This window comes from Symsagittifera roscoffensis, chromosome 10 (genome assembly GCF_963678635.1).
Source record: "Symsagittifera roscoffensis chromosome 10, txSymRosc1.1, whole genome shotgun sequence".
Taxonomy (NCBI): Eukaryota; Metazoa; Xenacoelomorpha; order Acoela; family Convolutidae; genus Symsagittifera; species Symsagittifera roscoffensis.
The window spans coordinates 8,438,340-8,462,609 of NC_087071.1; the positions used below are offsets into that span (position 1 = coordinate 8,438,340).

A 24,270-nucleotide genomic window follows, 5' to 3' on the forward strand; every position below is an offset into this window, starting at 1 on the left:
TCGGGTACAATTCTGCACTTTTTTTTCGGTCGAGCATGGTCGAGAAAAATCTTGCTTGGATCGAGCACAGTCCAGCAATTTATTCCCGTCGAGTACACTTGAAACGTACCAAAGTTCGGTCGAGCACGGTCGAAACGTAGCGAATTTTGGTCGAGACGGTCGAGCCATACCAATTTTTGGTTGATACGGTCGAAACATAAAGTGAGCATCTCAATTCGGGAGGGTGAGCAGCATTTTAACTAGTAAGATTCAAGGCTCTTTTTACTCCCCTCCACATCTGATTTTTAATGTCGAAAAACTACTTTTAGGTTTTTGTCATAATGGAATAAAGTTTTGCAATTTTGCAAACAAATTTTTTAATGCGAAAAAGACCATAGAAACGAACCAACTGCAGTGATGCTAGCGATTGAACTTCAAAGCAATCCTCAAAAAATGTTTGTTTGAAATGCCAATCCGATTCGCTTTTTTAAAATTAAATGACCTTTTTATAATTAAAACTACAAAAAGTTAACAAAAATGACAGTGGACTGAGGTTATGTCTGGATAGTTTAAAACGCTTCTATTTTTCTACTTTACTACCCGGGTTGTCAAAAATGCTTAGCTAAAAGTTTCATACTGCGCAAAAAATGTTTATCATACCATTTATTAAAAGCTTAAGGAAGGAAGATAACATTTTTTATGAAAATTGCAAAATCAAAATAAGCATACAAAACATAGCTCGAGCACCGTGGAAACAGACCTCGAGGACGGTCAATACATACCTCAAACAAGGTCGTAGCATACCGCGAGCACGGTCGAATCATACCTCAAGCACGATCGAATCAAAACTCGAGCACGGTCGAAACATAACTCGAGCACGGTCGAAGCATATCTCGAGCACGGTCGAAACATAACTCGAGCACGGTCGAAGCATACCGCGAGTACGGTCGAAGCATACCCCAAGCACATTCGAAACATAATTTGAGAGCACTGTTGAAGAATATCGATTGTTCCGCGATAATTCGAAGTCAAAAAAAATCTTCCAATTATCCACAATGTTTTCAGAATTATTGAATCAAATTGCAAACTACGACTCCAAAATTTTTTTAAAAAGTTCGCCTTAAAATATTTAAACTCTAGACGGCATTTAAACTCTAATTATTTCATTCTGAAAAAATACGATAATGCCGGAAATTGGATAACAAAAACTTGTTTCAAATTCGAAACAAAAACCCGAATTTGGTCAGGCACGATCTAAATATAAAGGTCGAGTGCATTTCCGCATTTTTTTTCGCTAGAGCACGATCGACGAATATCTCGCTGGGACGAGCATTATATTTTCGTCGAGCACAGTTGAAACATACTGAGTTTCTGTAGAGAACGATTGAAGCATATCGCGAGCACGGTCAAAACAAACCTCAAGCTCGGTCGACACATACTTCAAGCACGGTGGAAATATATCTCGAGCACGGTCAAAACATATCGTGAGCAAGGTCGAAACAAAACTCAAGTATGGTGGCAACTTTCCTCGAGCGCGTTGGAAACATACCTCGACCACGGTCGAAACACACCTCGAGCATGGACGAAACATATCTTGAGCACAGTCGAAACATACCTCGAGCACGGTCGAAACACAGGTCAAGCACGTTCTAAAGAGACCTCGAGGTCGGTCGAAACATACCTCGAGCACATTGGAAACATGCCTCGACCACGGTCAAAACAAACTTCCAGCATGGTCGAAACGTACCTTGAGCACTTTCAAAGCATACCTCGAGCACAGCCGAAACATACATCGAGCACGTTCTAAAGAGACCTCGAGCTCGGTCGAAACATACCTCGAGCACGGTCGAAACATACCGCTAGGACGGTCAAAACATATTTCGAGCATAATCGAAGCATACCTTGAGCACCGTCGAAACATATCCCGAGCACGGTCGAGCTATACCTCTAGAACGGTCGAAACATAATCCGAGCACGGAGAACATACATTGAGCACGTTGGAAACATATCTCGAGCACGGTCGAACCCTACCTCGAGCACGGTCGAATCATACCTCGAGCACGTAGAAAGATATCTCGAGCACCGTCGAAACATACCTCGAGCACGGTCGACACATACCGCGAGCACGGTTGAAAAAAAATCTCAACACGGTTGATATATACCTTGGGCGCAGTCGAAACCTACATCGAGCACGGTCGAAACATACCTCGATCACGTCGAAAGATACCTCGAGCACGTAGAAAGATATCTCGAGCACCGTCGAAACATACCTCGAGCACGGTCAAACCATACCTCCAGCACGGTCAAAACATACCTCGAGCACAGTCGATACATATCCCAAGCTCGGTCGACACATACTTCAAGCACGGTGGAAATATATCTCGAGCACGGTCGAAACATATCGTGAGCACGGTCGAAACAAAACTCAAGCATGGTGGCAACTTTCCTCGAGCGCGTTGGAAACATACCTCGACCACGGTCGAAACACACCTCGAGCATGGACGAAACATATCTTGAGCACAGTCGAAAAATATCTCGAGCACGGTCGAAACACAGGTCAAGCACGTTCTAAAGAGACCTCGAGGTCGGTCGAAACATACCTCGAGCACATTGGAAACATGCCTCGACCACGGTCAAAACAAACATACCTCAAGCACGGTGGAGACACACCTCGAGCACGTTGGAAACATACCTCGACCACGGTCAAAACAAACTTCCAGCATGGTCGAAACGTACCTTGAGCACTTTCAAAGCATACCTCGAGCACAGCCGAAACATACATCGACCACGTTCTAAAGAGACCTCGAGCTCGGTCGAAACATACATCGAGCACGGTCGAAACATACCGCTAGGACGGTCAAAACATATCTCGAGCATTATCGAAGCATACCTTGAGCACCGTCGAAACATATTCCGAGCATGGTCGAGCTACACCTCTAGAACGGTCGAAACATACCTCAAGCACGGTGGGAACATACCTCGAGCACGTTGGAAACATACCTCGACCACAATCGAAACATACCTCGAGCATGGTCGAAACATACCTCAAGCACGGTGCGAACATACCTCGAGTATGTCAAAAGATATCTCGAGCAACTTCAAAACATACCTCGAGCTCGTTCGAAACAAACCTCTAGCACGGTCGAAACATACCGCGAGCACGGTCGAAACCTACCTCAAGCACGGTGCGAACAAATCTCGAGTATGTCGAAAGATATCTCGAGCAACTTCGAAACATACCTCGAGCTCGTTAGAAACATACCTCTAGCACGGTCGAAACATACCGCGAGCACGGTCGAAACCTACCTCAAGCACGGTCGAAGCATACCTCGAGTACGGTCTCAACATACCTCGAGCACGTCGAAAGATATCTCGAGCACATTCTAAGCATACCTCGAGCACGGTCGAAAAATAACGCGAGCGCGTTCAAAACATAATCCGAGCACGGAGAACATACATTGAGCACGTTGGAAACATATCTCGAGCACGGTCGAACCCTACCTCGAGCACGGTCGAATCATACCTCGAGCACGTAGAAAGATATCTCGAGCACCGTCGAAACATACCTTGAGCACGGTCGACACATACCGCGAGCACGGTTGAAAAAAAATTTCAACACGGTTGATATATACCTTGTGCGCAGTCGAAACCTACATCGAGCACGGTCGAAACATACCTCGATCACGTCGAAAGATACCTCGAGCACGTAGAAAGATATCTCGAGCACCGTCGAAACATACCTCGAGCACGGTCAAACCATACCTCCAGCACGGTCAAAACATACCTCGAGCACAGTCGATACATACCCCAAGCTCGGTCGAAAAAAATCTGAACATGGTCGAAATTTACCTTGGGCACAGTCGAAACCTACCTCGAGCACGGTCGAATCCTATCTCAAGCATGTAGAAAGATATCTCAAGCACTGTCGAAACATACCTCGAGCACGGTCAAAACATACCTCGAGCACCGTCGCAACTTAACTCGAGCACGGTCGATATATATATCGAGCGAGGTCGAAAAAAATATCTCAACACTCGAGTATGTCAAAAGATATCTCGAGCAACTTCAAAACATACCTCGAGCTCGTTCGAAACAAACCTCTAGCACGGTCGAAACATACCGCGAGCACGGTCGAAACCTACCTCAAGCACGGTGAGAACAAATCTCGAGTATGTCGAAAGATATCTCGAGCAACTTCAAAACACACCTCGAGCTCGTTAGAAACATACCTCTAGCACGGTCGAAACATACCGCGAGCACGGTCGAAACCTACCTCAAGCACGGTCGAAGCATACCTCGAGTACGGTCTCAACATACCTCGAGCACGTGGAAAGATATCTCGAGCACATTCTAAGCATACCTCGAGCACGGTCGAAAAATAACGCGAGCGCGTTCAAAACATAATCCGAGCACGGAGAACATACATTGAGCACGTTGGAAACATATCTCGAGCACGGTCGAACCCTACCTCGAGCACGGTCGAATCATACCTCGAGCACGGTCGACGCATACCGCGAGCACGGTTGAAAAAAAATTTCAACACGGTTGATATATACCTTGTGCGCAGTCGAAACCTACATCGAGCACGGTCGAAACATACCTCGATCACGTCGAAAGATATCTCGAGCACGTAGAAAGATATCTCGAGCACCGTCGAAACATACCTTGAGCACGGTCGACACATACCGCGAGCACGGTTGAAAAAAAATTTCAACATGGTTGATATATACCTTGTGCGCAGTCGAAACCTACATCGAGCACGGTCGAAACATACCTCGATCACGTCGAAAGATACCTCGAGCACGTAGAAAGATATCTCGAGCACCGTCGAAACATACCTCGAGCACTGTCAAACCATACCTCCAGCACGGTCAAAACATACCTCGAGCACAGTCGATACATACCCCAAGCTCGGTCGAAAAAAATTTGAACATGGTCGAAATTTACCTTGGGCACAGTCGAAACCTACCTCGAGCACGGTCGAATCCTATCTCAAGCATGTAGAAAGATATTTCAAGCACTGTCGAAACATACCTCGAGCACGTCGAAAGATATCTCGAGCACCGTCGAAGCATACCTCAAGCACGGTCGCAACTTGCCTAGAGAACGGTCGATACATACCCCGAGCACGGTCAAAAAAAATCTCAACACGGTCGAAACATACCTCGAGCACGTCGAAAGATATCTCGAGCACCGTCGAAACATACCTCGAGCACGGTCGAAACATACCACGAGCACGTTCAAAACATAAACATACCTCGAACACAGTCGAAACATATCCCGATCGCGGTCGAAAATAATGTCAAGCAAGATTGAAACATATCTGGAGCACTGTCGAAATATACCTCGAGCACGGCCGAAAGATAATTCGAGCACGGTCGATATATACCGCCAGTACGGTTGAAGCATACCTCAAACACTGTAGAAACATACCTCGAGCACAGTCGAAACATAAACATACCTCGAGCACAGTCGAAACTTAAAAACACCTCAAGGACAGTCAAAACAAACCCAGATTATGGTCGAAAAAATCTCAAGCAAGGTCGAAAAATACCGTGAGCACGGTCAAAAATTACCGCGAGCATGGTCAAAAAATAACGCGAGCACGGTCGAAACATAAACTTACCTCGAGCACAGTCGTAAAAAATGTCAAGCAAGATTGAAAGATATCTCGAGCACCGTCGAAAAATACGTCGAGCACGGTTGAAACATACGGCGTGCACGTTCGAAACATAATTCGAGCACGGTCAAAAAACATAAATCGATCACGTTGGAAACATATCTGGAGCATGGTCGAAATATTCCTTGAGCGAAGTCAAATGATACCACGAGCACGTTGGAAACATATCTCGAGCACGGTCGACACATATCTCAAGCTCGGTCGAAAAAATCTCAACACGGTCGAAATGTACCTTGGGCACAGTCGAAACCTACCTCGAGCATGGTAGAATCATACCTCGAGCACGTAGAAAGATATCTCGAGCACCGTCGAAACATACCTCGAGCACGGTCGACACATAACCCGAGCACGGTCAAAACATACCTCGAGCTCGGTCGATACATACCCCAAGCTCGGTCGAAAAAAAATCTCAACACGGTCGAAATGTACCTTGGGCACAGCCAAAACCTACATCGAGCATGGTCCAAACATACCTCGAGCACGTCGAAAGATATCTCGAGCACTGTCGAAACATAACTCGAGCACCGTCGCAACTTACCGCGAGCACATTCGAAACATACCTCAAGCGCGGTCGAAAAATACCGTGAGCACGGTCAAAAATTACCGCGAGCATGGTCAAAAAATAACGCGAGCACGGTCGAAACATAAACTTACCTCGAGCACAGTCGTAAAAAATGTCAAGCAAGATTGAAACATATCTGGAGCACTGTCGAAACATACCTAGAGCACGGTCGAAACATACCTCGAGCACGGTCGAAACAAACCGCCAGTATGGTTGAAGCAGACCTCAAACACTGTATAATCATACATCGAGCACAGTCGAAACATACCCCGAACACGGTCCATAAATATCAAGCAAGGTCGAAACATACCTCGAACACGGTCGCAACTAGGCTCGAGAACGGTCGATACATACCCCGGGCACGGTAAAAAAAAATACGGTCGAAATATACCTTAGGCGCAGTCGAAACCTACCTCGAGCACGGTCGAAACATACCACGAGCACGTTCAAAAGATAAACATACCTCGAGCACAGTCGAAACATACCGCGCGCACGGTCGAAAAAAATGTCAAGCAAGATTGAAACATATCTGGAGCACTGTCGAAATATACCTCGAGCACGGTCGAAAGATAACTCGAGCACGGTCGATATTTACTTCAACGCGGTTGAAGCATACCTCAAACACTGTAGAAACATATCTCGAGCACAGTCGAAACATAAACATACCTCGACCACAGTCGAAACATATCCTGAACACGGTCAAATGAAATCAAGCAAGGTCGAAACATACCTCGAGCACGGTCAAAAAAAATATCTCAACACGGTCGAAATATACCTTAGGCGCAGTCGAAACCTATCTCGAGCACGGTCGAAACATACCTCGAGCACGTCGAAAGATATCTCGAGCACCGTCGAAACATACCTCGAGCACGGTCGAAACATACCACGAGCACGTTCAAAACATAAACATAACTCGAGCACTGTCGAAATATACCTCGAGCACGGTCGAAAGATAACTCGAGCACGGTCGATATATACCGCCAGTACAGTTGAAGCATACCTCAAAGACTGTCGAAACATAAACATACCTCGAGCACAGTCGAAACATACCACGACCACGGTCAAAAAAAATCTCAAGCAAGGTCGAAACATACCTCGAGCACAATCGAAACATAAACACACCTCGAGCACAGTCGAAACAAACCCCGAGCACGGTCGGAAAAAATCTCAAGCAAGGTCGAAAGATATCTCGATTACCGTCAAAATATACCTCGAGCACGGTTGAAACATACGGCGAGCACGTTCGAAGCATAATTCGAGCACGGTGAGAACATAAATCCAGCGCGTTGGAAACATATCTGGAGCATGGTCGAAATATTCCTTGAGTGAAGTTAAAGCATACCTCGAGCACGGTCAAAATATACCACGAGCACGTTCGAAACATACCTCAAGCACGGGGGAAAAATACCGCGAGCCTGATCGAAACAAAAACATACCTCGAGCACTGTCGAAACAAAGCCCGAGCACTGTCGAAAAAATTGTCAAGCAAGATTGAAACATATCTGGAGCACTGTCAAAATATACCTCGAGCACGGTCAAAACATACCTCGAGCACGGTCGAAATATACCGCCAGTACGGTTGAACCTCACCTCAAGTACAGTCGAAACATAAACATACCTCGAGCACAGTCGAAACATACCCCGAGAACGGTCAAAAACAATCTCAAGCAAGGTCAAAACATACCTCTAGCACAGTCGAAACATAAATATACCTCGAGCACTGTCGAAACACACCCCGAGCACGGTCGATGAAAATCTGAAGCAAGATCGAAACTTACCTCGAACACGTCGAAAGATATCACGAGCACCTTCGAACCATACGGCGAGCACGTTCGAAACACAATTCGGGTACGTGAGAACATAAACCGAGCACGTTGGAAACATATCTCGAGCATGGTCGAAATATACTTTGAGCGCAGTCAAAGAATACCTCGAGCACGGTCAAAATATACCTCGAGCTCGTATAAAGATATCTCGAGCACCATCGAAACATACCTCGATCACGGTCAAAACATACCGCGAGCACGGTCGATAGATACCCCGAGCATGGTCGAAAAAAATATCTCAACATGTTCAAAATACACCGTTGGCGCAATCAAAAACCACCTCGAGCACGGTCGAAACATACCTCGAGCACGTCGAAAGATATCTCGAGATCCGTCGAAACATACTTCGAGCACAGTCGAAACATACCGCGAGCACGTTCGAAACATACCTCAAGCACGGTCGAGAAATACCGCGAGCACGGTCGAAACATAAACATACTCGAGCACAGTTTAAACATACCCCGAGCCCCGTCAAAAAAATGTCAGGCAATGTTGAAACATACCTCGAGCACGTAGAATTATATCTCGAGCACCGTCGAAACGTACCTCGAGCTCGGTCAAAACTTACCTCGAGCTCGGTCGCAACTTACATCGAGCACGGTCGATACATACCCCGAGCACGGTCGAAAAAAAATCTCAACACGGTCAAAAATAATTTGGGCGCAGTCGACATTTACCTCGAGCACGGTCAAAAAATACCTCGAGCACATCGAAAGATATCTCGAGCACCGTTGAAACATACCTCGAGCACAGTCGAAACATACCGCGAGCACGTTCGAAACATACCTCAAGCACGGTCGAGAAATACCGCGAGCACGGTCGAAACATAAACATACTCGAGCACAGTTTAAACATACCCCGAGCCCCGTCAAAAAAATGTCAGGCAATGTTGAAACATACCTCGAGCACGTAGAATTATATCTCGAGCACCGTCGAAACATACCTCGAGCTCGGTCAAAACTTACCTCGAGCTCGGTCGCAACTTACATCGAGCACGGTCGATACATACCCCGAGCACGGTCGAAAAAAAATCTCAACACGGTCAAAAATAATTTGGGCGCAGTCGACATTTACCTCGAGCACGGTCAAAAAATACCTCGAGCACATCGAAAGATATCTCGAGCACCGTTGAAACATACCTCGAGCACAGTCGAAACATACCGCGAGCACGTTCGAAACATACCTCAAGCACGGTCGAAAAATACCGCGAGCATGCTCAAAACATAAACATACCTCGTGCACAGTCGAAACATACCCCGGGATTGGTCGAAAAAAATGTTAAGCAAGGTCGAAACATACCTCGAGCACGGTCGAAACACACCGCGAGTACGGTCGAAGCATACCTCAAGCACATTCAAAACATAGTTTGAGCACTGTCCAAGAATAGCAACTGTTCCGTGGTAATTCGAAGTCAGAAAAAAATTCTTCCAATTATCGACATTTTTTTCAGCATTTTTGACTCAAACTGCAAACTAATACTCCAAATTTTTTTCAAAAATTTTAGCCTTAAAAGGGGTTAACAAAAATGACAGTGGATTGAGGTTATGTCTAGATTGATAAAAACGCTTCTCTTTTACTACTCGGGTTGTCAAAAAAGCGAAGCATAAAACTTCCTACGACGCAAAAAATGTTTATCACAAAGCTTAACACAAGCTTAGGGAAGAGAGTTTTTTTTTAACGAAAAATGCAAAATCAAAATAAACATACAATGAAGCTTGATATTAAGCATTTTTCGGATATTATGGAATTAGACTATGTTTTGCCATAGTTCCTATAAAGTTGTTTGAAAATAGCATTCTCATTTTTTCTTGTAAATTGCCATAAAATCATATGAAATTAGCAATTGCATTATTTTGTAATTTGAAATTGTATAAAAAGCTTATTTTTCATCTTCTGAAAAAATGTGATAGGCCTTTTTTTCATAACTGAATACACAAAACAGTTTTTTTGAAATTCATTGGTTTGTACAAAAACACACTAACCAAAAGATCTTTTAGACAAGAAAACCCAATGTAAATAGTATTTACGAAGCAAGTGAACTGCATTTGATGATACTTGCGATGTTAATTATTACTAAGGTTTCACGTAATTTTTCAAAAATAATTTTTTTTCTAAAGATATAGGTTTTTTTTGGCTATTTGTTCTTATACTACTTTTCATTATACAAAAAAACACCAGTTTGTGATTTTTGGTTATGTTATTTAAAAAAATGCCTGAACTATGTTATTGATACAAAATATCAGATTTGCATGTTTTTTTTCCATAAACTGTTTATATGAGCATGTTTTTTGATTTGGTTCTATTTTTGAATACGATTGTTGTCGATTATTCCTAATGCGATGTTTCTTGCACAGTTTTTTAGTTCTCGAATCATACCACGCACTAAAATTACACTAATTTTAAAAAAAATGGAAACTCTATTTTTTATGTTCATGGTCGGAAAATTTTCTGCTACTTACACAGCAACCAGTTATCTTTGTCTAATGATAAATTTCACGCAAGCAAAAATAGTGTCTCTCAGTGTTATAGTGAGCTAAAGTCATTGAGGAGAATTGCTTATGTTAACAAAAATTTGAGAAGCAAAATTGGATTGATTACTGCGGTGATAAAGTTTGACAGTTCGAGAATTTTTTTATAAGCTTTTTCTAAAATTTTAGTGTAAATCAAACAATGACAAAGCAAAAAGTTTTGCATAGAACAATTATTTTTTTTGCAGTATTTTACATTTTCGATTTTTTTCACAACATCAGCGCATAATATCAGCTGAAAAACAGACCGTATGATATGATTTTTTAAAAAGCTGACAAGAACGATTTTATAAAAAGCTGATATGATTTTCACGCTTAATTTTGTAATTAAATGTGATTTGCCCCCAAGTCATTTTTTCCCAGCCCAACTTGTCCTATTCCAGTTTAACCCACATGACAACTTGTGCAATATGCCATCTTGTCTCAGATAAAAAATATAAAAAAACTTGCCCAGATTCTTTGATTCCTCGTAGAACATAAGGTCGGCATAAAGTTTAAAGATACTTTTGTTGAATAATTGTGCAGGGAACAGTATTAAGACGGACTAAGGCAGGTGCTAAATCAAATTGGGTTCAAAAAAAGCATTAACAAATTGAAAGCGGCAAAAATTCAACGAAATTTTTGTCGAGTTAAATACATCAAAAAATTGATTGCTGATTTGGTAACCTCCCCTAGCATAGTTATTAGTGCACAATAATCTTAATCAAGAAGTCAAGAGTTCAAAACTGAAGTCAAAACATTTTAGTATGAAACCGATGAAATGGAAAACTGCAGGTACTGCTGCGCTGCTAAAACTCCTAAAATCCCTCAGCCCGCTAAAACTGGGCGAGTTGAGGGAGAAAGCAAAATTATTGCAGTATTAGCAAAAGTATTAGCACTTATCACCTCTCAAAAAATAGCCTTTGTATAGATTTTTTGAAATAACTTCACGTAATATCACTCATAGTTTTTATGTTGGTTGTTTAGGAACAAAATAGTAAGCCAATGACGCAAAATTAAAGAATAGCCTTAAATTATGTTTGATTACAGTATTTGCTATCTAAAAACGAGTCCAGTCTGCCTTAGAATTTAGAACTGATATTCAGTTCGTACATCAAATAATCAAGTAAAAGTGTTAAGTGTGGGACAAAATGGTATAGAACAAAGTGACATGTGGGGGGGGGGGGGGGGGGGCAAGTTAGCACAGGGCCAATTAGCTTAGGACAGATAGTCCCGAAACCATTTTCATACTATTCGATCATTGAAAAATCATTAAGTATTCAGTAGATAGTTTGTATAAAATGTGTAAATCACCTGTCTGAAAACTGTATATAAGTTTTATCTGAAAAGTTTTGTATGAACCGTTGTTTATATTAGGTACTAAAACACACAACAAAATTTTTTTTTGGTAAGTATAGAGTTATTAATTAACTCAAGAATAAAAAATAATCGATTATAATCGATTTGAAAAATTACGAAAAATTACACCGTTTGGTGTTTAAAAAAGTTACCTTAAAAAAGTACAAGAGTAAAAATTTTGTTGCGATAATTGATTACAATCTTAGTTTTGCCAATGCGGTTTAATTAACTTGCGTTCCTTTCATGCTTCTATTTGTAAGTAATTCATGCTTTTTTTGTTTCTATTCAGCAAATCAGTAGATGGAAACATTGTTATTAAAGATTATAATAATGAACTTTTGTTGATGCGAGTATAAATAGTTCTTAAATGCACCTGTTAATTTTTGTTATGGTATAACCTAAATAATGCAACTTCCGTAAAAATTTGGCTGAGACAAACTGTCTTTTTCAGCCTCTTTTACAGCTGAGCAGATTGAAAAACACGTGAAAACAAATAGCATCTTGCGGAAAGCTGCTGTTTGGCCAATGCAATGATAATAAAAATGTCGGATCAACCGGAAAAACGCCCTCCTAATGGCCGCCTACCGTATAATCTCCACCCTAGTTATGTAATATTTATGGAATTTGATTACCAACAGAATACGCATTTTATTACCAGCAGGCGGAATAGCTAATTCTTACGCAATATATTATTCATGTATTAAATATATATTAAAATAATTAGATCAAATTGTGTTTCAGCCCCCTTTGTTTTTTTTATCCCCCCCCCCCCTTAAAATGATTTCAGGGTGCAGTTGCACTGTTGACAAGAAAAATTTCACAGTAGTTTTGTTTAATCTTATCTATGGCAGAGCATCTAAAAACAGAAAGCTTCTAAAATCTGATAATTTTTCACGCATTAAGCTGCAGGAAAATTTAAGGTTAAAACTTTCTGCCTACCAGGGTTGACCATATATTGTTATCTTAAAACTTTTCTTATAAAAATCTCCCAATTTTTAAGAAAATTTGGCTTCAAGATTGTAACAAAGTGAAGGACGTATACTGATAAGAAAGTTGGGATCTCTTTAACTATATCCCCCTTTTGCAAAAGGGGATTATTCGTTACTAGGAATACAATTCTGTTATGCTTAATTGTTGATTGTTTTCTTCATAGGGGGATATTTTTTTCTAGGTACCCGAGGGATCCGAAAGATCGGAAATTTTGCTTCAAAATGGTTCTACTTTCTTCTATTTTTTTTCTATTAAAGTTTCCTGCTTCAAGACCTGGAAGTTAGATTCTTCTGAAATGAATGCCTCACAATTTTACAAGGAGTGGCGACCTCTTTACATTACTATCACAAGTTATTTGTCCATTGACTCAATTTTAATTATAAACTGAGGATTTTCAAATTCACTTGAGCAAATAAATTGGTTCCCATTATGCAAATCTATTAGTTAATTTTTAATTTAGAACAATATATGTTTCCAAGTTTAATGCAAATTTTCTTGTGCCAAGCAGGCTGTTGCGACTATCATTCAACACCTACGAAGTAGTGTTCGATTTCAGAAAAAAATGATCCAAAAAAAATTTCGAAAAATTATGCTACACGCTACTTTAGGTAGAAATTGATAAATTTAGCATTTAATAACAAATTAGCAGATGGCATGCCTAACGAACGAGCAAATTGCGAGCCTAAATCCAATTATGGACAATTTTGAAGCCGACTTAAATCAGTTAGTAGCAGCAAGATAATTTGGGTGTCAGATTTTGATACATGTGTTTTTGTTACATGTGTTTTCGGAGAAAGTGACGGAATACTTGTGAACGAGTTGTGATTTTTTTCTGTTGTCAGATTTCCATTTTTAGCTGGCCAGTTTTGACAAAAAAGAAGTTTTTTTATCATCCAAAGATACTGTTGCTTAAATTTAAAAAGATATTTCACCTGTGATCAATTTTCGCGAAGTTATGGGGAGGTTAAAAATTGCCAATTTGATCAATTCGGATCAAAGAAAGATGATACATTTCGAGCTAATAAAGCAAACGCAAAGATTTAATCCGGTTTAGAAAAAGACAAAGATCTGTATAATTTAACTGCTGCTCAAAGCAATTTGAAAAAGTTTTGGTTCTTGAGAGACAAAAATAATCGAAAAAAAAGTTTTGTTGTATCTCTGTTCTTCTTTTTATCCCCTCACTCACTTTGTAAAAAACAAAGGGTATAATTGGCGTTGTTTTGAGAAGATTATATTGGTGGTCGCAATTCAGCTAGGAGCGCATGTTACAAAAGTGCAATATTTTGCACGTTAATTAGCTCCCCGAGTCGAGATTTTTCACCTAATTTGAAGCAAGATTTGAGCGGTTTGAGCAATGTTTTTAGACAATTACGCTCAAAAACTTGCTTCAAAATGAGCGGTTTGAGCGGTTTTTGAACGGTTTATCTAAAAAAAAACGCTCAAAAACCGCTCAAGATTTCAACGGTTTTGAGCGGTTTTTTTTGTAAAAAAAACCGCTCAAATCTTGCGCGTTTTCTGAGCGTTTTTTTTTTAGATAAACCGCTGAAAAACGTTCAAATCTTGCGCGGTTTTTGAGCGGTTTTTTTAGATTTGAATCATTTTGAAGCAAGATTTCGAGCGTAATTGTCTAAAAAAATTGCTCAAACCGCTCAAATCTTCATATATGGAAATTGTATTTTATTATTATCTTCAAACCATTTTATTATCTTCAAACTAAATTTTCGTTTTTGATGAGCAATATGACTTAAATTGAGCAAAAGTACTCTTAAATAATTTTTATTTGTTTATAAACAAGTTTTAACAAGTTTTTGAAAATCTTGCCTTTCATGAAAAAATGGTTTTCATACAATTTTCATATATGGAAATTGTAGGATAACCATTTTTTTCCAAAAAAATAAACGTAGTTATTTTTCATTACCAGACTGTTCTATTTGGTTCAAGTAGCCGGAGAAACTGTATTGAATCTTTTTTCAATGTTTTTTTTGAAATTGTATGAAAATTGTATAATTAGCATTTTTCCATACATTTGATGTAGAAAATTGTAAGATAAGCATTTTCGGTTTATGGAGGTCAACCCGGGTAGTATTTCAACTGCATCTTAGCGTCACATTACCTTTCCAGGCCTTTTTGTTGGTTTTAATCGGTTTTTTTATGAGACCGCTCAAAAACCGCTCAAATCTTGCTTGAAAAACCGTTCAAAAATCATCGCAAGAAATGAGCGGTTTTTGTGCGGTTTTTTAAGCAAGTTTTGAGCGGTTTGAGCGGTTTTTCCAAAAACAAAACTGCCCAAACCGCCCAAACCGCTCAAACCGCTCAAGTCTTGCTGGAAAACCGCTCAAACCGCCCATATCTTGAGCGGTTTTTGAGCGTTATCTCGACCCGGGTCAGTTCGAGCAAATTATTTATTTTCTGACCGCTTTAACTTTAGATGGTGAAATAGATGGTGGATTAACTTTAGATGGTGGCTTAACAGGTGAAATATCTTTTTGAATTTGAATTTCAGACAACAATACCTTCCAGATGATTAAAGAAAAATTGGTCAAAACCCATTAGTTAAAGAGTCGAAATTGGACTGAATAAGAAACCACCCCAGCATATATTCCACACTTTCTTCGAAAGTCAAAACGAAAAGTGTTTTTGAGCTTGTTCGGAAAAAAAATTTGAGCTCGCTTGCTATTATATCTGACATTAATTTTTTGTAGTAGATTGTTGAGACTTGCCAAAGTCAACCAGATTGCAGCAAGATTACGCAAAACGAACCAAAATGATCCAGAATGTCCAAAGTTTCTCAAAAATTTTCTCAAAATCACTTACCATATCTATGATCATTTGAATATTCCGAGATCACTTAGAAAGCTCAAAATCATCGAATTGCCCAAAATGCTTTGATGCATTTAAAATAATTTGAATCAGAGATAATCATCCATGATTTAGCGGTATATCGTCAATCAGTTCTGCAAACGTATGAAACGGTTAAAGTGACCAACCATGATCAGAACCTCCTGAATCACCGATGGTTATCTATGCCAATTCAACCCGGGATGTCTGATTAACTTACTGGGAGAAGTCAAAAGTTCGTTGGGGGTTGTCGGTGACTTCGTTCTCCTCCCCAACAACAGAAATGTTGAAGTGTTCGCCTGTTCCGGAGACAGTCATAGTAACCACATCAATCTGCTCACTATTTACACCAAATGTTGCCGTGAAGTTATCCGTGTACATTGATACATTGAGCCAAATCGCATCTCCTGTTAGCAACAGCCAGCCAAAAATCTTATAATTTATTAGTTTTTTCTAGTGGAGACAGTTTATCCTTGTGTTTTATTCGCACAAAATTGTCTCTCACTTCAATCCCTTTCCCTTCAAGGATTCCAACTTTCGTCAAAAACTTTCAAATATGCCCAAAAATGGCCTTTCTATGATGGCGTTTTTAAACCACAAAGCTAGCTGTGGTGCATAATTTTTTTCCTAATAGGGCCTTTAATATATTTTTTTAAACTACTCGGGAAACGACCAAAAAGATCAATTTTTATTTGATCGACCAAAAAAAATCTGTAAAAAATTGTTGTGAAAAAGCGCCCTTTTTGCGAAAAAGCCGGAGCCTAAGCAAAAAAATTAAGGGTGGTCGTCAGGGGCGCATCTAGGAATTACTCGAGGGGGGAGGGCTCTTTTCAAAAAAAAGTTAAAACTTTCGGTCAACGTTTTCTTTTAGGTCGAGTTCATTTTTAGGCACTTTTTGGAAAGCTTGCATTTTTTTGGCGCGCCTCCCCCCTTAAAGTTTAGGACAGAAGAGCGCGCCTTTAAAAATATTTTAGGGTCAGTCAGCCAAAAACTAATATCTCAAAAAAGTACAAAGGGGGGACCCTTTGGGTTTTCAGGGGTCGAGTCCCTGAGGGGGGAGGGCCTCCCCCCTAAATCCTTAAATCCTCTGGTGGTGGTCGGCAAAACGTATTGTCTCAATTAGAACCAAAAAGATAGGTCTTTGGGTGGAGAGAGAGGGGTTCGAACTCCTAAGCAAGGATGACAAAACACACACTCGTAGCTACCGCGCGTTATGTTTTTTTGTCTGCGGTATTCTGTGTCTAATGAGAGTATGTCTATCTCTTTCTCTTTAGCCCCATCCCCCTATTGCAAATGATTAAAGACGGTTAAATAGGGACCCCAAAAAATCCGCCTATACTTAACCATTGATTCAGTTTTTTAGGGGTGGTTATTCTGTGCAACGTAGCACAATTGGAGAAAGGGGGATGGTTGGGTATACCATAATATACTTGGGGGGAGGGGGTTGGTTGGGCACCATAATATAAGTGGGGGTTAAAAAGATCTTCAAATTTTGACGATATTTGCCTGGTATGTCGTAGGGACTGTAGGGTGTGAGTTGCAGATGGTGCACGTCTCCGGGAGTGAAGTCGGGAATGTGCATTACTTGCTTTTGAATGGTGAATGGAATGACCACATCAGGTAACTTCCCATCTAACTCAGTAATCTTCACCTCCTACAGACAAAATAAAGGATACAGAAAGCGTTCCATAACCTAAACAGAACCGCTCGTACTTTAGGGCGAAATTTAGCTGGCTGTAAACCGGTTTCAGTAAAAAAAAAATTTGTCTTTATCTGGAGGTTGAAGTGTAATCTAAATAATTGTAATTCCTAATTGTAATTTGGGGTCGGTAGAAAGTTTGAAGAGCAAAACTAAAGCGCATCAGATCGTTAAAACTATGAGAATCAATTGCAATAATGGAAGACACAGGGACAAAGATCAAAGATTCAAAGATCAAATTGTTCGTCAATTTTTCGGTTTTCAATCCAACACTTTTTCTGCGTTCTCGCCAAATGATGAAAATACCCCAACTCAATAAACCCCTCCCCGCTTCATTATTAAGATTAAGTTAAACTTCAAACTAATACTTTTGTGTATCCAAAGGCGAAAGAGCACTCGACGTCTACTGAGAAGTCCACCCGGTTGACCACTGGTTCGGAAACGATAGATATTGTGGGGGGTTTTGTGAAGCCCTCGAGAGTGAAATTTTTCACTAGGGGGATTAGCCCTTTGCTGTATGCTCGCACAGTTATGTTGTATTTCTCCCCTGGCATCAGGTCAGTGAACACAGTTTGGACAGTTGAAGAGCTGAAAACAAACTCGTCTATTTTGTCTCATTTTTTTTCCATTTTTTGGGCGTTGAGAAGAAGCGAGGTATTGGGTCTTTTCGATTATATAAACCCACCCCCCCCCCCCCCCCCAATAATAAAAAGTCGATGTCCAAAATTGGTATCAAATTTGGATCAATTTTACTAAGAAATGCTGGCTTAGATTAGCCAATCAACATGAGGCAGGCTGAAACGAATCAATTCCATCCAATTTAGCCTCATACATGCCCTTTTCCCTGTTTTTTTAACCGTACAGGTCTTTTTCTGAAATTCATTATATGGAAATATATTTCAAATGATTTTTAATGTTATGAACTGCATCAAAACGTGTCAGCGCGAATAGGTGAACAAATTATTACAACATTTCTTTCATGAAAACTGCCGTGTGAAAAAATTTTGAACAGCTTATTTTTGTAATTTTACTAGGGGGATGGGAAACTGGAAATGAGCTCTAATGTGTTTGAAAAGTCGTTTTTTTGCAGTTTCTAAGTTTTTATAAATCTTTGGATAGAACTTTGTGTGTCGTAGTAATATCGATTCAAATTTGTATAAAAAAGTCGTTCCATTTTTAAAAATATTTAAGGGGGAAACCTAAGCAAAAAGACACAAAGTATCTTACGAAAAATGAGATTGGAGCTATCTGTCACAATACATGGCAGCCGACCTCAATCATCGATGCCTTTTTTAGATTAATAATCCAATATAGTTTATATAACAAGGATAGTCGGTTACAGTGCAAGTAGCAAAGAATGTTCCGACAGTAATCTTAAAAAAATACAAAACTTTTTTTTTTAAATTGTCGTTTTTTTGGTGTGTTATGACAAAAAGGAGTTGAAAAAAACTGAAAATTAGGTATATTTGTTAGTCGTACTGAAAAAGCAAATTTGATAGAACAGTTTTTGTAGAAAAATTACTAGAAAAAATATTTGAAATGTTTTTTTTTTGCAGTTTTTTGGAATTTTAAATTTTTTGATTCCAAAAAGGCGCTCAAATACTCAAAGTTAACTCACCTTATTCAAGTAAAACTAAATTCCTTCATTTTAATTTAAGCTATGTTTAGCTCTTAAGCAATTAAAATAAGACTGCTTGCTCGCTGTGTTCGCTCAAAATAAGACGAAAAAATTTCAAACCGATTTTTCTCGACACTTGCAAAACGTTCATGAAACTTTTTAATGTGCTCCGAATCACGACTGTAGAGGCTTGTTCGTGGAAAACAAAAAAGAACTAAAACATACCAGAATACAACCCTCCCCCAGGGTTGGTCCTGTACTGAGTAGAAAAAAAAACAGAATACAAAGTTCCTCCTCATTTTCATTGGTCGGATTAGAAATCTAGAGAAAAAAGCTGAAGCTTTTTTTAAAGCGACAAAATGAAATTTTGAATATATCCGCAGACCAATGTCCAAACTTAAATAAAATAAGAATAACCGGTTACTGTGCAAGTGGCGCAGAAAGTTCCGATCATAGTCTTACAAAAAACCAACAAAGTTTTTCGAAATTTTGTCGTTTTTTCGGATAAAAGAACATGAGCTGAAGAAAAAAGTAGAGCTAAGGTATAATTGACAGTCATAGTAGAATAAACAAAATGATGAACAGGTTTTTAGAAAAAGTTACCTGAAAAATGAAAAAAAAAATCTTTTTTCAAGTTTTGTAGTTTTTTGAATTTTTGAAACTGGTGATTCCAAATAGGCGCTAGAAAACTCAAAGGAAACTATGTTACTCAATTTAAACTAAATTTTTACTATATAATTTTAGCAACTGTAAGCTTTTAAGCAGATAAAATAAGAGTGCTCGCACGCTTTAACCGCTCGAAAAATGACAAAAAATCAAGAAATTCAAACCGTTTTTTTTTCGACGCGGTCAGGGCTTTAATCACAACTGTCAGGGCTTTAATATGATCTATCACTCAACGCAGTTCGATGATTAATTGTGGCATATGATTTTGCGTGGAAAACAAAAAGAAAAAAAATTCAAAACACGGATTTTCGATGGTCGGAACAATAATAAAGATTACTTTCATCGAAAAATAAAATAAATAGTTTTTGGACAATTTATCTGCTTCCATTCAGTTTAGAAGGAGTTGTTGCTGTATAATTTCTCTGCCCTTAACTGGTCTCAATGCATTAACATTTTTCGGATCATAACAAAAAAATTGGCAAAAATTGAAAAATGCCGGCAAAAAAACACCGCGTACAAACATTCGCTGCCACTTTCTTCGAAGTTTCAACAAAATTAAATGCACAATTCGAATAGTCAGATTTCAGGTGGTTTGAAATTTAAAACTAACGTGTATGCTTTTTCTTCGCTGTAAGTTTTTCCAGAGTTTTCACCGATGTACGAAAAGACAAGTTTGCTTCCAGTTCCCGGCTCAAATGAGGTTGAGCACGTGATCTGAGTTTGTTGCCACTCGCTGCTCGCTTCAAAAACAGCACCCTGGTTGGCAGTATAAGTGGGTTGGTTGACCTCTAAGGCATCGCCAAAAACGCCTCCGGATTCGCTTTGGAAGTAGAAAGTGTAGTCTTCTCCAGCTGTTAAGCCGTAGAAACCGTGATAGTAATTTCTTTCCGGCGTTTCCTCGCATTTGGAGTCAAACCCACAGCTCTCTCCAACCGGCACAGACCAGAAAAGGAAGTTCTTCAAACACAAAAGTTTTAAGCCGATCAGGATGACTAAATTAAATTTCTAGCGGCTTTGTTTCCATTTTTCCCATCAATTCAAGTTTTCCTCTGAATCGTTTTAACAATCTTCCCAGCTCCCCAGTCAGACCAAGTTAGGATTTTCCACCCCAACTTTTTTTCATACTAAACTTGCTAGAAGCTGCTTCTAAACAGCTGTTTAGATGCAGCTTCTAGCTAATTTAGTCTTAAAAAGTTACCTCATCGATTCTGATTGGCTAAAAAACTCCGACTTGGAACCAAGTTAACATCCCCCAAACATCTTTAAGGATGTTAACTTGCTCCTGCCCTAAGTTTTTTGTAGATGGCTTACTTATTAATTATGACTGAATGCGTTATGTTCCGACAAAATTTGTAGCTATAACGAGTACGTACAAAAACTTCCAGTAGCTAAGCAATTATCACATAAAACGCCAGTTAGGAGACCAGTTTAGATATGCTTTCTTTGCCTTTTTTTCCATTGTTTCTAAAGTTAAATCAGAACAAGGGTACTTGCTTCAATTTAATGGTTTTCATATAAATGAGTATTTATTCTTATCTTTTTATAATTTATTTTTTAATTTTGATCCGGGTGGTTCCCGTTGCCGTCCAGCCGGTTGTATACTCCGAGAAAGAGCTCAAATTAGCATACATTCTAAATTACTTCTGGCGTCTAACACTTATGTTAACGGCCAGAAATAGCAAATAGATTAAGTTAAAAGAGGGCCTAGAGCTAGGTCATTGTGATTACGTTCTCATTTAAAGTACGTCTATATTATATTTTTCTAGAATGTAAGCAGTCTACGGACTGTACGACGTTGATTTATACTGCGTAAAGGTCGAATTACACTTCATAACTGGTCACACCCAACGGATCAAACACACACCCCCCCCCACCCCACAACATTCCACAGTTTCCACAAAATTCCACAACTTTCCACAACAAGCTCAGGAGACACAGAACAGCCTCACCAAACGCTCCCCCAAAACGCCAGTGCTATCAGAAAAACTGCAGACTAAACTTAGGTATAGAAAAGATTTAGACTGGTTCAAAATGAAGAGTAGTCATATGGTCATACAAAAATCTTCAAGCAGACACGAAAGCAAACAATCCTAAATAACTATTTAAAGCTGGGACAGTAAAGGCAACACTAGTTTGAACAGAGAAAACGAAACAACGTCCTACAAATGATATCGACCAGACACATCAGGAAAGAACTGGAAGAACTCTTTGTAGTATAATAGTTTTGGCCTTCGAAAAATCCGATTTTGTCTGCCGAGTCCTGGAGAAGGAGGAACGACCTGAACAAAAATATGTTCACAGCACACCGGCTTAACGAGTAAACTTCAAAAGCACAATTGGCAGAATTGGGACACCAAAAATCCAAAACAAGTCTTCGAAAAATGGTAATAAAAAACAATAAAAAAACAATCAAGACCACGTCAGCTTATCAGCTAACTCAATCCAAGTTAAACGATAACATATTGGTTAGGTGGACAATAGACGCAAAAGAAGAGCTTTCCATAAACAGAATATGAGGCACTATGAAACATGAAACAACAAGGACCAATCAAACAACAGTGCCAAAGACAGATTAACACTTGTTCCAAATGGGGAAACCCCTCAAATCAGGGCCACCATCACGAAATCCCCGCGAAAGACAGATGTTGCGCAAAAAGCGCAAAAAGAAGACAATTCTACAAAGTTTGGTTAACCAGCGTAAATCATTTGATTGAAATCAGCGCTGAAGCAGAAGAAACATAAAATGACCAGCAAGAAGTTAATGGAGATGCAGAAGCCTTCGATTTTTTTTGCTGTAAGTTGTTTCAGAATTTTCGGCAGCGTTTGGAAAGACAACTTTGCTTCAGTTCCTGGTTAAAATAAAGTTGCGCACCTAATATAAGTTCGATGCCAGTTGGTCTTTGCCTCAAAAGCAGCACCCTGATCAGCTTATCAGCTGTGGGTTGGTTGGCATCTACGATATCACTGAAAAACATTCTGGTATTGCTTTGAAAATAAAAGGTTTGAGTTTTTCCTGCTACAAGGGCGTGGAAATAGTAAATGTAAGTAATTTCAGACAACTTCTTGCGTTTGGAGTCAAATTTACAGCTCTTTTTCAACCGGCTGAGACAAGAAAAAATTTTGTCACAAGTACAATCTAAATATTAGCGGCTGCTTTTCAAGGGTCCCCTTATTTTCGAAATTTCATTTGGAGCAAAATAACAATGGCCAACAATAAGTAAAGTTCGTTCATCTCTAACTTTAATTTTGATTAAATTCGCTGCATCTAAATTTTTCAACTCTAGTTGCCAAAAAATCCGATTTAATACCAAGTTCACTCCCCTAAAATGCTTTAGCGATTTTTTACTTGCTTTTTCATTTTCTTTTTCTGAAAAATTTAACATGATTTTGTTTAAAAACATTTTGTTTGTTAATGTCAGTGTTGAAGTAGTTTTTGTTAAAACTCATAATCAAACAGGGGAAATGTGGAAGCTATTTGATATTGCTTATTTAATTATTTGGAATGCGTTTTCTTACTGTTTTTGAAAAAAAAATGCCTTTTTTTCAGCAAAATGTTCTGTCTTAAAAATTTAGTACTAGTTCAACTTGCTGTAGTTGAACAATTAGCTCGAAAAACGTGGATCAGTTAGGTAAATTGGGTGTTTTTTTGTTAGTTTCGCCTTTTTTTAAAGTAAAAATAACCTCAGCTCCTTAGTACTAGCTTCATTTGATTGGGTTTGTTGTCAGAGTGTAGAGATCTTATAATCCTTTTCTTTTTTTAGAAAACTGGGAAAAATTTTATAGACCAAACTGTTTTTTCAAAAAAATTCTGAACTATTTTTTATTTTTTTTTGTAAAAATTGATCCGGATGTTACCAGGTGTCATCCAGTTGGATTTATCTTACGAGATAGATTTTGAACTAACATGAAAGCTATGTTTTGCATGAATATTAACTTTTATGTTGACGGCTTGGAAAGCCTGCGAGCCCACCCGGATTGACCAAAAACACTTATCATACAGTTCTCATAAATGGGAAATTTTTTATCATACAATTCCATACAATTCCATACGTACAGAAAATTGTAAGAAATCTGTATAATAAACTCTTTTCCATAAATGGAAATTTTTTGACTAACCATTTTGTAAGCCGTGCAATCTGTGAACAGAAAAAAAACCTGCGAAAAAAAGTTTTCTAGAAGTTGCAACCTCTGTTTCTTAATTTTCTGCAGGAAATCTTCTCAACTCTTTAGTTAGCTGCAAGGTCCTAATCATAATCCTAAGAGGGAGTACTGGAGAGGAGGTTAAGCCAATACTTACAAAAAAATCGAAATCCTCCAAATTGGTTGAAGGAATTTTCTTTGCCATAACTGATTTGTTAATGTGAGCGAAATTTATCACTTGGTACTTTATATGGCGTGTGGGGTGATGATTCTTACAATAAATCTCAAACATTTGTTTAATAAAAGTTTCCATTTTTTCTTCTTACAATTAATTTCTTTTTACACTATTACTGCTCCATAGACCTTAACAGGCACTCGGAACATTCAGGGCTTTGCCCTAATACGA

General features: G+C 39.1%; 2 protein-coding genes across 2 annotated transcripts in view; one reads left to right on the plus strand and one right to left on the minus strand.

The window, feature by feature from the left end:
• The window catches only part of LOC134854965 (uncharacterized), a 41,763-nt gene extending 17,694 nt beyond the window's left edge, over positions 1–24,069 (minus strand). The window contains exons 1-5 of the mRNA XM_063871344.1: positions 24,022–24,069; positions 20,335–20,681; positions 17,809–18,028; positions 17,248–17,395; positions 15,962–16,148 (exon numbers count right to left, since the gene is read on the minus strand). Coding sequence (XP_063727414.1) covers positions 15,962–16,148; positions 17,248–17,395; positions 17,809–18,028; positions 20,335–20,681; positions 24,022–24,069 — 950 coding nt within the window. The remainder of the gene's footprint in view (positions 1–15,961; positions 16,149–17,247; positions 17,396–17,808; positions 18,029–20,334; positions 20,682–24,021) is intronic.
• The window catches only part of LOC134855191 (uncharacterized), a 623,579-nt gene that overhangs the window by 11,807 nt on the left and 587,502 nt on the right, over positions 1–24,270 (plus strand). The gene's annotated exons all lie outside the window — the stretch shown is intronic.